Source organism: Elephas maximus, chromosome 20 (assembly GCF_024166365.1).
Source record: "Elephas maximus indicus isolate mEleMax1 chromosome 20, mEleMax1 primary haplotype, whole genome shotgun sequence".
Taxonomy (NCBI): domain Eukaryota; kingdom Metazoa; phylum Chordata; class Mammalia; order Proboscidea; family Elephantidae; genus Elephas; species Elephas maximus.
The window spans coordinates 56,689,663-56,705,170 of NC_064838.1; the positions used below are offsets into that span (position 1 = coordinate 56,689,663).

At 49.7% G+C, this 15,508-nt stretch overlaps 1 protein-coding gene across 2 annotated transcripts in view; it reads left to right on the plus strand.

The window, feature by feature from the left end:
- The window catches only part of NISCH (nischarin), a 33,741-nt gene that overhangs the window by 4,123 nt on the left and 14,110 nt on the right, over nt 1-15,508 (plus strand). For both annotated transcript variants that reach the window (XM_049862384.1, XM_049862386.1), the window contains exons 4-13: nt 6,849-6,897; nt 7,836-7,999; nt 8,369-8,464; nt 9,844-9,939; nt 11,598-11,750; nt 12,397-12,465; nt 12,985-13,170; nt 13,345-13,473; nt 14,692-14,805; nt 15,155-15,266. In XM_049862384.1, the coding sequence (XP_049718341.1) occupies nt 6,849-6,897; nt 7,836-7,999; nt 8,369-8,464; nt 9,844-9,939; nt 11,598-11,750; nt 12,397-12,465; nt 12,985-13,170; nt 13,345-13,473; nt 14,692-14,805; nt 15,155-15,266 (1,168 nt within the window). The remainder of the gene's footprint in view (nt 1-6,848; nt 6,898-7,835; nt 8,000-8,368; nt 8,465-9,843; nt 9,940-11,597; nt 11,751-12,396; nt 12,466-12,984; nt 13,171-13,344; nt 13,474-14,691; nt 14,806-15,154; nt 15,267-15,508) is intronic.

Sequence of the window (15,508 nt, forward strand, 5' to 3'; positions counted from 1 at the left end):
CATCTTGGGGCATGTGGTCAGGCTCTACACTGCCTGGGTGCTGAGGCTAGACCCCTCCCTCCGAGGGGAGTGAGTTTTGGAGAGCAGCTCTGCTCTCCTTTCTGGGTGGAGAGAACTTTCATGGGCAGCTGGTGGCAGGGTGAGTTGTCAAGAAACTTGAAGGAAGACAGTTTGGGAGTGTGAAACAATCGAGTCAGGCAGCTGCGAGAAGGAGACAGGCACAAAGGTGGTCGTTCCAGAATAGTTTGCGGTAGCAGTGTACTTACTGAAGAGAATCCAGATGTCCGACAGGAGGAGGTTAAAAATTATTGATGGGTATAGCCATTTATGTGAATATCATGCTGCTGGGTGAATGATAGTGTAGCTGTGGGAAAATATGTTACTGTATGGAAAAAGCAGGTCATAAGATGTATGTATAGTTCCATTTTTCTAAAAAATAGTTACATGGATATATTTGCCTAGGAAATTTCTAGAAAGTTCTACACCAGAGTGGTGGGAGTAGCTATCTCTGGGTGATGGATTTTCAGGTAATTTACATTTAGTTGTCCCTTTTGTGTAACGAAGATAGGTATCCCACTCCCTTCCCTGGCTCACCTTTTAGGAAAGGACCTATCAGTTATGGTCTCCAAGTCTCAGCTATGTTTAAAATACAACCTTCTTGAAGTATTTTCAGGATAAGAAACCTGGATCTTTCTTGGAGTGCTAAACAGAGCCTGGAAATTTGGTAATAGCAATAGCCTTGGACCACTGAACTTTGGGGGGGCCATGTGGGAAAAAGGTGGTATATATAGATGGAATATATATATATATATGTATATGTATGTATGCTTTGGATTTTAGTGTGTGTTAGCAATGTACATGGTCAACGATGGTTTCCTGTTTTAAATATATTTTTTTAAGTTTTTTTCCTTATATGAAAAAAGATTTCCATTCCTTATGCAAATCCTTCAGATATCCTTTACTGGTTAGTATTTTGAGAAATACTGCCTTTTTAGAAAACTTTGATTAACAATTTAAGAGTGAAACTTGGTAAGTGTTCCTTTGAAAGTATAATTCATTACCTAAGACCCGGCCTTTGAGCAGAGGTGGGCTCCTTAGCTGGCTCAGGTTTCCCCAGCTCTGAGCATGGGAAGGCCTGGACTACTCTTGTGAGACAGATTGGCCTGCAGTGGGCCTGGGGCTGGCCTACGTCAGGGACACTGGCTTGGGGCATGCTCTACTGCTTGGAGCAGTTTGGACATATTTAAGGCTCCTGTTATCAAGTAGGCCTCTGGGTTATGATAAATGCAAGGATTTAAAAAAGTAACTGATCCATCATTAGATTAAATAAGAGTTTCTTAGCCTCGGCACTATTGATGTTTTGGGCTGGGTCGTTCTTTGTCGTGGGGGCTTATGCTGTGCGTTGTAGGATGGTTAGTGACATCTCTGGCCTCTACCCACTAGTGCCAGTAGCACCCCCACCCAGTTGTGACAACCAAAAATGTCTCCAGACGTTATCAGATGTCCCCCCGGGGGACAAAATTGTCCCCACTGAGAACCACTGGGCTAGATCTTCAAATGGGTTTGAATAAACAGGGCCTGAAAGATTTGTCGGCCTTTTCTGTGGGCTGGGAACTCTCCAGGAAGTGTTTCTCTTAACCTTTGATCTGTCAGTGTTCTCTCTGAAATTGTTCCAGATGTGTTCCACCTATTGTCGAGCTGACCTTGGACAGGGTGGACCCAGGGAGCCCTGCTTGGCTGCGGTGTGTTTTTTTTTAAACTTAATTTTTATTGAAATTTAATTCACATGGCATAAAATTTGCAAGCTTAAAGTGTACAATTCAGAGGATTTCACATTTTCATTACCCCCAAAAGAAACTCATTCCGGTTAGCAATCACTTCCCATCCACCCCTGGCAGCCACTAATCTACTTGTTTTTTTTTTTTATTTGGCTAATAAGTTTTGCCTGTTCTGGACATTTCATATAAACGGAATCATACGATATGTGACCTTGTGACTGGCTTCTTTCACTTAGCGTAATGTTCTCAAGATCTGTCCACAAGTCAGTACTTCAGTACTTTTTATGGCTGAATCGTCTTCCGTTGAATGTATCTACCACAGTTTCTGCAGTCATTAGCTGATGGACGTTTGGATTGTTTCCACTTCTGACTGTTATAAATATGCTGCTATGAACATTCATGTGCAGGTTTTTTATGTGGACATATATTTTCATTTCCATTGGGTCTGTACCTAGCAGTGGAATTGCTGGGTACCTTTTAACCTTTTAAGGAACCATCAAGCTGTTTTCCAAAGCAGCTGCATCATTTTACATTTCCACCAGCAATGTGTGAGAATTCCTCTTTCTGTACATCTTTACCAACACTTGTTATTGTCTGTTTGATCATAGCCATCCTAGTAGGAGTGAAATGATATCTCATTGTGGTTGTGATTTCCATTTCCTTACAGACGAATGATGTTGAACATCTTTTCATGTGCTTGTTGGTCATTTGTATATCTTTGGAGAAATGTCTTTCACCCATTTTTTATTTGGGTTGTTTGTTTTTCATTGTTGAGTTACAGGAGTTCTTTATGTATTCTGGATTTTAATCTTTTATCAGATATACGATTTGCAAACATATCCTCCCATCCTGTGGGTTGTCTTTTCACACTTTGATAGTGTCCTTTGAAGCACAAAAGTTTTTAATTTTGATCAAGCTCAATTTATTTTTTTTGGTCACTTGTGCATTTGGTGTCATATCTGAGAAACCATTGCCTAATCCAAGGTCATAAAGATTTACACCTATATTCTCCTGAGAGTTTTATAGTTTTAGTCTGTTACATTTAAGCCTTGGATCCATTTTGAGTTAGTTTTTGTGTATGGTGTGAGGTAGGGGTCCAACTTCATTCTTTCATGGTATAGTTTCTAATGACAAGGAAGAAAGCACTGCTTCTTGGCCCAGCCACCTCCAAGGTGGGGGACCTGGGGACTGCAGCCCTGTGCTGCAGTGAAAGGGTACACTGGGCCTATTGCTGTGTTGTCTCTCTCTGGATAGCTGTGCCCCGATCCTCCTGGGCCCGCAATGACAGGCCCCAACCCAGAACCTTTAGAACAGAGGTTTTCAAACTCAGTGAAGTGGAATCCCATGGAGAACCCCAGCCCAGGGTACCTTTTTGGGGCAGGACATATATATAACACTGGACTTGGGAGACAGGTTGAGCTGAGTTTATCTCCCAGCCCTGCCACTTCCTGACAGTTTATTCTGGATTAGTCTGCGCCCCAGTTTCCTCTCCCGTGAGCTAGAGAGTGATGATCAAGAGCCCTTGTGACAGTTGCAGGAGACCATGGCTCAGAAGAGTGATGGACGGGTGACAGGCTCACCAGGTGCCAGCCAGCACTGTGCTGTCCTGGTAAAGAAAGCCACTTAGCTCTCTTGGAAGTTGGTATTTGTATCATTTTCTAATTTTTTTTTTTTAAAAAAAAAGCTTTTTGAAATTTGACATCGGGAACTATGATTTAACAGTTGCCATCTTACGTCAGACTTAGCATCCTTAATTTGCTTTGGTTTCAAAGTATTGAGGCTACAAATGATAACAGATTTCTTTTTCCAAGTTACAGTCTTGGAAGTCTCTCCACTTAAAGTTTAGATTTGAATCCCCTCAGTGGGAAATTTTTGCTTAAAGTTGAATCACGTATAATATACCAGAGTCCTGCTAGAATGCTTCATCACAGATGTGCAATAAAAGTCAGACAGGGGCCCCGGCACTTAGCGGGTGTGTCTGAGCCCCACTTGGTAATGTCCTCGGTGACAGGTAATTGAGTCCCTTGTTCATGTCTTACTGAAAAGCACACTGTACCCAAGCCTGTGCCAAGCAGAAGCCTCAGGGACTGGCCTGGGGTTTTGTAATTGGACACAGGCGGCTGTGTTACAGCGCACACTCAGTTGTGGGGCTCTGTGCACGCAGATGAGCTCAGTCAGAATGGAAGTTGCCAACTATAGCTTAACCAATCCATAACGCGTCTGTGTGACTCTTAAACTGGTGCCCACTGCCCACGGCTGAACACAAGCACGTGATCCTGGCAGACGGGGCTGGCTAGTTGGTCTGTAACACATTTGAGGAGAGTGTTATGTTCTGGTTTGTAGCATAACTAATTATACCTTTTTTTTTTTTGGTGAAAATTTTTATTGAGGTGTAAAGTGTATTTTTTTAAAAATGCGTTTCTCTTCAGACACTTGTGACACCCCAGAGCACGTCTAGAGACCCCAGTCTTGGTTTCTGTAGGGATTCCAGTCCCTTCAGCACAGATGGGGTGGATGGGGCATGTGGGGAACCACCTCTCCACAGGTGACCCTGCAGGGCAGGGTCGGGGTGCCTGGCTCTGCACCCCTTTGCTCCCAAGCCCACAGTTTAACCAGAGCCCTCACTGGGGTAGCAAACGAAACACCTCTCTGAGGAGACCAGCACTCTAGATTTTTAGACTGAAGGGTTTCTTTGTTTCTCACTGGCTGAGAGTCTATTAAGATGAAGATTCCGTCTGGGAAACCAAGCAGAAAGTGTTGCAGCAGTCGGGGTTTCCTGTGCTCTGAGGAGCTGTGGAAGAGAAATTGTCACAGTTTGCCGTGGATTCCTCAGAAGTGAAAACTTGCTCTCTGCTTAGCCTGAGCCCCTGGTCCTCCTATCTCCCAACTTTCTGTGTTTTTTCTGGGAATTCTGCCCTCCGCTTAGCAGGGCTGGTGTCTAGGGTGGGTTTTCTCATTGGTCTTTCTGAGCTGACGCCAGCTGCCTGAAGGCATGAGACATTGAAGGCGAGGATTGTTAGGTACTGATCACACTGATCACCAGGCAGGGAGCCCCAGTGTCCATACTGTCCTGAGCGGCCTGGGAGCAGCTCCTCAGGGAACTGAGGTGAGCTGGGGTTGGCAGCCCCAGAGAGCACGTAACTCTGTATCTTAAAGGCCTTCCAGGCGGTCCTGACTACATGCAGGGTGGACTGGGAAGTGTTGGCTTGTAAACGAGGCTTGATCTCAATACTGACCCCAGAGAAGCAGAGCTTTGGATCATTCCAAGTTCTTCTGAAGCTTCAGTTCGTTACAGCTGCCAAGGAAAATGTCATTGAACGTAGGTTGTTGTAGGAGACGGAATTTGAACTTCAGAGTGACCGATAGCCTCCTGTCACCTCTAGCTGGAACCTCTCCTGCTCAGAGCCTGCTTTGTCCCCCTGACCACCTTTTAACATCTGGCCCTGCATCCCTCCCAGACTCTAGCCCCTTAAAGCGGAGGCTGGCTTTGTTCATTTCGCTCCGTTGGCTTTCTGTCCATTTGTGAGAGGAAGGCGGAGCTCTCCTCACACTGTATGTAAACTGAATCTCAAGCAGATTCAAGAAATAAACACATTTTTTAAAGTTACCATGAAGTACCACAGGAGAATTAGGAGAATATTTTTATAACCTTGGAGCGGGGGAAGAGGCCCCAGAAGACACAGAGGAAAAGAATCACAGGGGCAAGACCATGTGCGTTAACAGCCTGTCAATGTCCAGAAGATCACCAGGAGCTTTCACAGACTGTATGCCTTTGCAGGATATAAACAGCCATTAAAATATCCATTATGTATAAAAGGTAGTAAAAAAGAGACAAATAGCCAAGGAGAAAAACAGGGAAAGTACACCGTGTCTCCTGCAGCTGGTACCTTTTGAGCCCTCAGAAACAGGTGAATTGCGTGCACTGATGTTCCTGTGAGTTTTCAGGGATTCCGTCTGGACCTGTTTACAAAAAAAATCCTATTAGCTGCCATCTGCCAGTTAGTTAAAGTTCTTACCTGCGGGTTGTGAGGCTGAAGCGCTGAGGCATTTGGTTGTGGAGAAAGGCCTTGCTTGGGGCCGAGTGGTTGAGGGTCTGGCTTTACTATTTTCTAAACCAACCGCCTTTGAGTCAGCTAGCTGGTGGCGAACCCATGTGTGTCAAAGTAGAACCCTTTGTGCTCCACAGGGTTTTCAGTGGCTGTGTTTTTTGGAAGTAGATCACCAGGCCTTCCTTCCAAGGTGCCTCTGGGTAGCTGCGAACCTCCAGCCTTTCAGTTAGCAGCCGAGCATGTTAAATGCTTACACCACCTAGGGACTCCTTGCTGAAATTGGAGAGTGACAGCATCTCTTCTCAGTTTGCCCATCTGTGAAACAAGGTTGAAGATAGCATCTTCCTCGCATGGAGTGGAGGAAGGCTCGACTGAGCCAGTGCCTGCCAGTGCCCAGGCCCACCCAGCACAGACTCAGAGCCCAGCACACCAGCGGTTAAGACGACTGAAAGCGTGTCCTTGTCATGCCCCCTCCATCATGTCATTGTGACCCTGGGGCTGAGCCTTCCTGTTGCAAGGCTGGAAGGGAGGAGCTCAGGAAGGGAACAAGTGTTCGTTCTTTCCTGAGACACATTTGGAACTTTAGAGAAGGTGAAAGTGGCCACTCGAGGGGAGAGTTGGCTCTGGGAGGTCCTTCCTCTAGCCAGGGTGATAGGAACCTCTTTCCAGAAGAAACAAGACTTCCTCTCTCCCACTCCCAGGGCCAGTTGTGGGGCCTGCTGGCTTCCCAGGCTCTGCCAGCCTCCTGGGTACACATGCCCTTAGCCAGTGCCCACATGGACGTGGAACTGCAGCATTGGCCTAGATGGACTCTCTTGTTTTTGAGGAGCCATTTCAGGTGTCCATATAAATAGAAATATTTAGTTTCCCTTTCTAAGCTCCTTGCCTTGTTACAGGTTTACTCTCTCCTTTACTTTGTTTCACTGGCATGGCAACAGCAGAGGGTAAAGAGCAGGCAATGTGCAGAGCCCAGGGCCGGGGGCAGGTGGACTTGCTGACTGCGGCTTTGTCTCCTCTGCAGGAGATTAATGGCATCACTGCAGCACTGGCCGAGGAGCTCTTTGAGAAAGGTACGTGGCCAGAAGTCCCTGAAATGCTGCGTTCAACTTGCCAAGCCCTACTAGGCAGCCAGGGGCCCAGGTGGCACACAACTCCTTTTGTCAAGGTGTGCCAAGTGAGTCCTAACCAGGGCCCACCTGCCTGCCCTGCAGGAAGCCAGGTCAGGGAACCGGTCCTTCACCTCAGGCTGGCCCCTGGCTCAAGGATCCATTCCAGAGCCTCATGGTGGAGTGCTGGAAGCTGGGTGGCATGCTACGCCTCTTTTGTCCCTACCTAAAAGGGTTTTTTTTTTTAAGGGTTTAGGTAGCAAACAGAAGCTGACCTTGGGTCATGGTCCTACCAGAGATCATAGTAACAGTAGCTCACGTGTGTTGGTCCCTTCCATGGTCCAGCCTTGTGCTCAGCATTTTGCTGCCTTCCGCCAGGAGCCATAGGCACACATGTGGGCACTGAGTATCAGAGGCTCAGTAACCTGCTTGAGGACACGTGGCTGGAAGGAGCAGAGCTAGGACTGAATGCCGGAAGCCATGCCTCCTCTCAGCCACCTGCACTGTGTGGGCATATTAGGCCTGCACCTGAGCCCCACACGTCTGTGTTTTGGAGGTTGCCCCGTAGGTCTGTGTCACCCAGGATGCTGCTCCTTGTAGACCTTATTCCAGCTTGGTATTTCAGATCCTGACTCACCCTCACCTCCTCAGGGAAGCCCCACAACCCCACTTTCCCACAGCCCTTTCCTCCTCTCTAAGCACATATGCAGTGTCTGCCCCTTGCCCTGCGTGAACTTGAGGGCAGCTGGTCCTGTGTACTCAGGGCTGGGGTTTGCTAACGTGCTGTAGTGCACACAGTGGGTACTTGCTAAGTGCTGGTTGTCTGTTGGCCGGGCGGCAGATTCCCTGGCTGCCTAGTGGCGATGGGGCCAACGCTCACCCCAGGGGGCATGGCTTTGCAGGAGAACAGCTTCTGGGGGCCGGCGAGGTCTTTGCCATCGGGCCACTGCAGCTCTATGCGGTCACCGAGCAGTTGCAGCAGGGAAAGCCCACATGCACCAGTGGGGATGCCAAGACCGACCTTGGGCACATCCTGGACTTCACTTGTCGCCTTAAGTACCTTAAGGTAAAGCCGCGGCAAGTTAGTCGTGGAGAGCCGCTGAGTGGGTGGGCGTGCAGCCTGCTGGGGGCCTGGCAGTGTATGTGAAGGAGATAGGGTTCAGGGGACAGGGTGAGCCTCCCTGCGAAAGGAAGTCTTCCCTTGGTGTTCCTGGAATTGTGCTTCTGGCTCTGAGCACCAGGGGGCAGTCTTTGCCTTAAACCTCAGCTGTAGTCGGCCTTCTTGACCGTAGATGTGGTGAGTGGGTTGTGTGCCCCCGGTGCCTCACATCACTGTAGCGAGTCAGTTTGGCAGCTGCTGCTGCATTGCTCTGGGAGCATGGGTGGGGGGTGGTTGCAGCAGCAGCCCTAATTCAAGCCATATCTGTGGCCACAGGTTTCTGGCACAGAAGGGCCTTTTGGGACCAGCAATATTCAGGAGCAGTTCCTGCCTTTCGATCTATCAATATTCAAGTCTCTTCATCAGGTGGAGGTAAGGCCTGGGCCCTTGGAGAGCAGGCAGGGCTAAGTCCTGCATAGGCACTGTCCTGCTTGTGACGACCTGGCCTGGGCATGTGTTGGATGTTGGGGTCCAGCCTTAATCATAAGGCATTGGTGCGTTGCTAGCGTATGGCATATTCCATCCAGGTAAGCCAGGCCCATCTGGAGGCAGAGGAAAGGGCCATGTGCTGCTCTTGGCTGGGTCTGCATGCCTGTGCCCTGGCCTGGGCAGCTGGAAGCGTTGGGATGGGACAGAACACCAGCGCTCAGCTCCTTCTGGGCCTCCTCGTGGTGGCAAGGAGCTGTTGTTGGAGTTGAAGTCAGAGGAAATCATCCTAAGGGTCAGGCAGAGCTAATTCCATGTCTGTATTTCCCGAGGCAGAACACAAGGGGCTTTTGGGGGTTCTCTGCCCTCTGGGGTTGCCCACACTTAAGAAGAACTACTTTGCATTACTCACTACTAAGCTCCTTGGTTCGTGATGCCAACTTTTTTATCACTTTAAAAATGGAAGGAGGCTCAGTAGTGAATAATAAAAAACGTTGGAAAGCGTCGGTTTTTTGTGCATGACTTTTGCACAAAATCCTGTGCCCCATGTCTGATGTATTTTGCTTGACTGACACTTCCCAACAGCCCTGTGAAGTGGGCACTTTTATTCCCATTTTACTGTTGAGGAAACTGAGGCTTAGAGAGGTAAGGAAGTTTGGCCAAGATCATACAGTTAACGAGGAGGAGGCTGGGGTGTGAATTCAGATGAGTTTGACTCCAGAGCCCTGGACTGTTCTGGCTACAACATTCTAGGCTTATCTCGGAGACCTTGAGGCCCACTTCCCTTGATGGACACTTGTGTGTGCCATGGTCAATGCTGGCTGAGGGAGGGCTGGGGAGTTAGAGGAAAGGCCGACCCAGCGTGGTGTGGCGGGCGGAGGCTCCGTGGGTCTGAGTCTTTGAGTGGGATGTGCTCAGGCAGGTCTCACAGGAGGTGCTGGGGTCAGTGAAGCCAGGGCTGAGTGATCAGGAGGGCCCACTGCTCTCCCTGCTCTGCAGCGGCCCTTTGCTCTCCAGCTCTGGTTTTCATGGCCCCAGCTTTCTGTCCACTTGCCAAGCCACAAGCAGCTCCTACAGAGAAAATGGAGTTTATGGTTCATTGTAAGTCTGAGAAAACCAAATACTTTCCTTACAAAACACTTCAGAGAATATTTAGCCTTCGGTAAAATTGGGGAAAAGAAGAGACTTAGGTTTTGAGGTACCTCCCACTTGTGAGGACTTGGGCCACAGGTCGATCGTTGTATGGATTAATGAACACCTGCCTGCCGGGATTCCTGATGCAGCAAGGATGCCATCGCTGAGACACAGCTGTTCCTTGTTTCCAGATAAGCCACTGTGATGCTAAGCACATCCGAGGACTGGTTGTGTCGAAGCCTACCTTAGCCACGATGAGCGTCCGCTTCTCAGCAACCTCGATGAAGGTGAGTGCCAGCTGTTTCCTGCCTGGGGCACTGTCTGAGGGTCAGGGTCTGGGGTCATCGTTCTCTCCACCGAGGATGGGTGTGGACACTGCTGCTGTCTGTCGCTAGCCAGAGGCTTCCCCTGAGCAGCATGGGCTCATCGAGGACATCTCGCACTTGATAACCCCTGGGACTCTATAGCTTGCCTCTTCATCCAAAATCAGCTCGGTTAAACAAGACACTTTTAGGGATTGGGGTTTTTTTCCCCTTAGCTTTTTATGAACCAACTGTTAAGCAGCAGTAAATGGTGGGACGTTTATTGTCCAGGTTGACATAAATGTTTCTCTGAGCTTAAAAACCCTGGCTGGCACAGCACTCATTTGTATCTTGCTCTCCCTGAACTTGAGGTAGAACAGACCAGGTTGCATGACATTGTATGTGAGCAACAGAAATACTTGAATTGAAAATGTAAGAAGTTTTTTTTTTTTTTTACCTTTTTCTGGATTGCATCTTGGTAACGTTAAAATCCTTGTCCATGTGTGAAAGAAAGCACAGCGACTATTTTTATGACTTACGATATCTGATCAAGATTTGGGTTTGTACAAAAATTTTCTCTTGAGGCTCCTGGCTGAACGAAGGGGGCTTGTATCTTGTAAGTAGAAAGAGGGGGTCAGGCTACCTGTCCCTCTCTGAGGTACTTCCTGCTGCCTGGCTCAGGGGCTCAAGATGATCCCCTGAGAGAGGAGAGGTCTTGTGGGCAGGAAGAGTCAAAACAAGGAGGCATGCCTCCTCCTCCCTCTCCATGGTGTCCCTGTGCTCCTTGTTGTGACCCTTGTCTTAGCACCTGTTTGATTTTAATCCTATGAAACCAGAAGCAGTTGCCATTGAGTCGACCCCGGTTCATGGCGACCCCAGGTGTGTCAGAGTAGAACTGTGCTCCCTAGGGTTTTCTTTTTCTTTTTTAGTTTTATTTATGTTGTTGAGAATATACACAGCAAAACATACACCAATTTGACAGTTTCTGCGTGTACAGTTCAGTGACGTCAGTTACGTTCTTTGAGTTGTGCAGCCATTCTCATCCTTTTCTGAGTTGTTCCTCCCCATTACCGTAAACCCACTGCCCCCTGAGGTTCTCATCTAACCTTTCGACTTGCGGCTGTTACCCACAGGGTTTTCGGTGACTAGTTTTTCGGAAGTAGATCACCAGACCTTTCTTCTGAGACACCTCTGCGTGGACCTGAACCACCAAACTTGCAGTTAGCAGCCAAGGGCGTTTACCCTGTGAAGTAACAGTTCAAAGTGCCTGCTGACCACAGTGGGGTCTGGCATTGCCAGCTTAGAAAGTACAGCTGCCTGGAAAGACCGTGAATTCTGACCTTTAGCCTCTGAGATTTAAGTCAGAAAAGGCATCACTGTGTAGCTAAAGGCTCTTGTGGGCTTGAAAAACATTTGTTCCTGAAGCAGGGCCAGGACATATTCCAAGTGGCTCTTATGTTGCTGAGTTTTTCAATTATTTCACAACCGCTTAAAGGCTTAAGAAACAAAGCTCCTTTTACATGCAAATTTACTTCCACATGCTAAATGTGCTGAAGCCCTTCCTTAAATTTTGCAATGGTTGTGTTCCCTGGGAGTGTTGCCTGAGGGCCCCAGTGTGGCGCTCAACAGATGTTCTTACACAGGAAGTCCTTGTTCCCGAAGCCTCAGAATTTGATGAGTGGGAGCCAGAAGGCGCAAACCTGGAGGGACCTGTGACTGCCATCATCCCCACGTGGCAAGTGCTGACCACTCTTGACCTGAGCCACAACAGCATCTCCGAGATCGACGAGTCTGTGGTACGCTTTCAGCAGCAGGCACCAGGGGCCTCTCTGGTCTGACCAGGCCCTGAGGTTTGAGGGTTAACTTGGCTTTTTCTGGAACGACCACAGAAAACTTAGGTCCTGTGCTCTGTGCCTACAATTTTCTAAGTTAATTTCAAAATGGGATTATTTAAAATTGGTGAGCCAGTACCTAGAACCGAAGGGAGCATGTCGGTTGCATGTACGTTTGATACAGAAATGTAGGTGATAAAATTTATTTCCAAATAGTAGAAGTGGGAAAATCACTCCATAGGTGACAGATATGCCCGTGTAAGAGTGACATCCAGGTGACGTTTGGGGCATAGGCGTGTGACTCCTGTATCTGTGCTTCTCCATGGTGTGGTAAGGTTGAAGAAGAAGGATGGAATCACTTCTCTGTCTGGGACTTTGCTGTTTGTCATTTTTACAAGCCTAGTATTCTCGTGCTGGAGTCCCTGTGTGTCCTTTAGGTGTGCTGTTGGATGGTCCAACAGGAGGGACCACATCAGCCACCGGCAGAGCCGGCCAGCCCAGGAGTCTGTGGTCAGGAGGGGAGAGTGACGGGGGGCCTGTCCACCATGTGAGGACCACCTAGGGCTCAGCCCTCTAGAGTAACATCCTGTGTGGTTTTCTCTTCCATAAGAAACTGATTCCAAAGATTGAGTTCCTGGACCTTAGTCACAATGGAGTGCTGGTCGTGGACAATCTGCAGGTAACGTTCTCGGAGACCAGTGCTGCTTGCGGGCTTCTCACGAGGCCCCCCGCTTCACCTGAGAGTTCAGGGTGCTCTTGCAGCCTTGCGGGGTGGTCATACCCCAGGGTTTTGATCTCATAGACACCTAGAAAGTGTTTGGGTGACTAGGAGTTTGTGAGTGCAGAGGGGTTCGCCTTCCCTCAGGGTCCCTGTGACTGTTGCTCTAGTGGCAAAGGATTCAAGAAGATGAGGAAAAACAGGCACGGGGAAGATAACGCATCTCCGTTATGAAGTAGGCAGCTTGGTTGTCACAGCTCGGGCCAGCTCTGGGCTTTGCTGCCTCTGCAGTAGGAGGGGCCCCTGGCTATGGCTATGCAAGAGAGGAAGAGGACTTCCCATCCAAATGCCCCTCCGTTAACGGAGCCGAAGTGCGAATTGGCTATTGTAGGCTAGAAGGCCCATCCCACCATGAGCGTTCTCCTCTTTCTTTCAAGACTTGGCCTGAGTCCTTTTACTCTGTTCTCAATGCTGCTGCAGCACCTGTCGAACCTCATTCACCTGGACCTGTCCTACAACAGACTGTCCTCCTTGCAAGGGGTTCACACCAAACTGGGCAACATCAAGACCCTGAACCTGGCGGGCAACCTCCTGGAGAGCCTGAGTGGCCTCCACAAGCTCTACTCACTGGTCAACCTGGATCTCAGTGACAACAGAATCCAGCAGGTGAGCCGCATCCCAGGAGCACCTCAGGGTTTCTGGGCTTCCTGTGTCTTGGTGTGATCATTTTAAAGAAGAATGTTAAGCTTACTCTCATTTAAAAGAGGCCATCATATGTGTTATCGTGTTGCTGAAGTGTTAAAAGAAGGGACCAAGGGGAATGGCACTCGTCCCTTGCAGATGGAGGAGGTCAGGAGCATAGGCAGCCTCCCATGTCTGGAGCACGTGGCTCTGCTGAACAACCCCCTGAGCATCATCCCTGACTACCGGACCAAAGTGCTCGCCCAGTTCGGGGAGCGGGCCTCCGAGGTAAGCTGCCGGTCAGAGTACTCCGAGGAGTCAAGAGAGAATACAGCTCCTGGGGTGTCTGGACCGAGTCCATGTCTGCGTTCTAGAGATTTCATTTACCTGGGATTATGCAGCGTTTGCCCTGGGTTGTGTGTCTATCTGGCTCCTGGTATCAGAGCTGGAGTGATGTCCAGTGTTCTACTCTTTCTTGTTTCAGAAGGGTGTCCCTTCCCTTCAGTTCTGGGAAATCCACTGCCTCCCCAGGAAAAGGCCCCCTTGCCCTCACATGCCCTCCTGTCAAGGCTTCCCTCCCTAGCAGGCTTCCCTCCTGTCAGCTGCCAGAGCTTCAGGCCCGAGCAGATGTGCACAGACTCAGATTGTGGACGAATATTCTTCAACTTTTTCAAAAAGAAACATGGTTTATTATAGGCCAGGACCAGACATAAAATGTTTAAAATAACCCTGTTTCCTGGGTAAATTTTGGTGATAAAATCTAACCAAAAGGTTGGTCCACCTTTGCCAGTGTAAACCAGCCTGCTGAGTGTGTCTGGCCACCTGCTGCTGGCCCAACTGAATAGGTTCACCCCGTCCATCTTCTCAGCCTGAAGTGGGCCCCTCTCCCATTCTCTGACCCAGTCTTTGGAGTTTCTGTTCTCCCCACATCCCAGGACAGAAGACATTTGGATCCTTCCCTCCACCCCATCTTTTTTCAACCCCGAGTGTCCCTTCTCCACACAGTCACCCAGACATCTGATGTCACCTCCTCCTTTCCTCCCAGGCTTCAGACCTTGGGAGGCTCTTAGGCCCTTGTTCTCTCCCGCCCCCACTGCCCGGAGCTCGCTGTCCTGCCTTCTCCCGACTATGCTCTTAACTCCTATGGCCTCCTGGGCCTCTGCCCTCATGGTTCCCCCGCCCGTGCTCTTTGATAATCTGCGTCTGCTTGTAATTGGGGGCTTAGTTCAAGGCACCACCTTCCCCCAGTCCCGGCCACCCAGAGGACCCTGTCCCCTCTGCCTGCCCTTCCTGAAGAGAAGACTGGGCAGTGTGGCGCCGCCCTAGACTGCTCCAGGAGCTCCCAGGTCACCTTCTGTGGGCAGTGAGGCGCTCACTTCCCAGTAGGCTGAGTCCACCCTCAGCCTTCTGGGTCCTCACGGTGCAAATACCCACGCCTTGCCAAAGCCCCTGCCATCCTATAGTGTCAGCCCCCACATTGACAGCCATTTTCTGGTCTGTCTGTAGGTCTGCCTGGACAACACAGTGACCACAGAGAAGGAGCTAGACACTGTGGAAGTGCTGAAAGCGATTCAGAAAGCTAAGGAGGTCAAGTCCAAACTGAGCAACTCAGACAAGAAGGTTGGTTTATGTGGGAGGTGGGGGAGTGGCAGTGAGAGCTGGCCAGGGAGCTGGCTTTTAGTGGAACTGGGACGTGTGCTTACTGGAGCCGCCAAATCCTGGCTGCATCATCCCCTGGCTACACGCCCTTGGGCAAGTTCGGTGCCCTCTGTGTTCTCACCTGTAAGTGGGGATGATTCTAGTAGCTGCCACATGTGGCTGCAGTGAGGATTAAGTGGGGTTATCTTCATCACCACCTATGCTTATGAGAACTATCAGCTCATCCCATCTCACATCCCAGACCACGTTGCATTCTGTTCGTCCTGAATTTTCTCTTCTCTCCTGGGCTGACTCGAGCACTTTCCCTCAGGTTGGTGAGGACTCCCGGCTCTCGGCTGCCTCCTGCGTCAGACCCAGCAGCTCCCCTCCCACCATGGCTCCCACCTCTGCCTCCCTGCCTCAGCCCATCCTTTCCAACCAAGGTAATCGTGTATCTTACTGCCTAGCAGAGCCACCCAGGCCCTGCCTGGACCCCGTTGCTGGGCTGGGGTTGGGGGAGAGATGTTGGCATCTACTGCCTGCGGGATTCAGACACAGGGAGGGCACAGTGCCCTCTGCAGACCAGCCCCTTTCAGGGGTGGCACATGGTAGGGGTGCCTGGCCTGATTTCAGCTCTGCTGTTGGCTTAGTGAGGACCCCTGATTGCTCTGATGCCCACACCCAG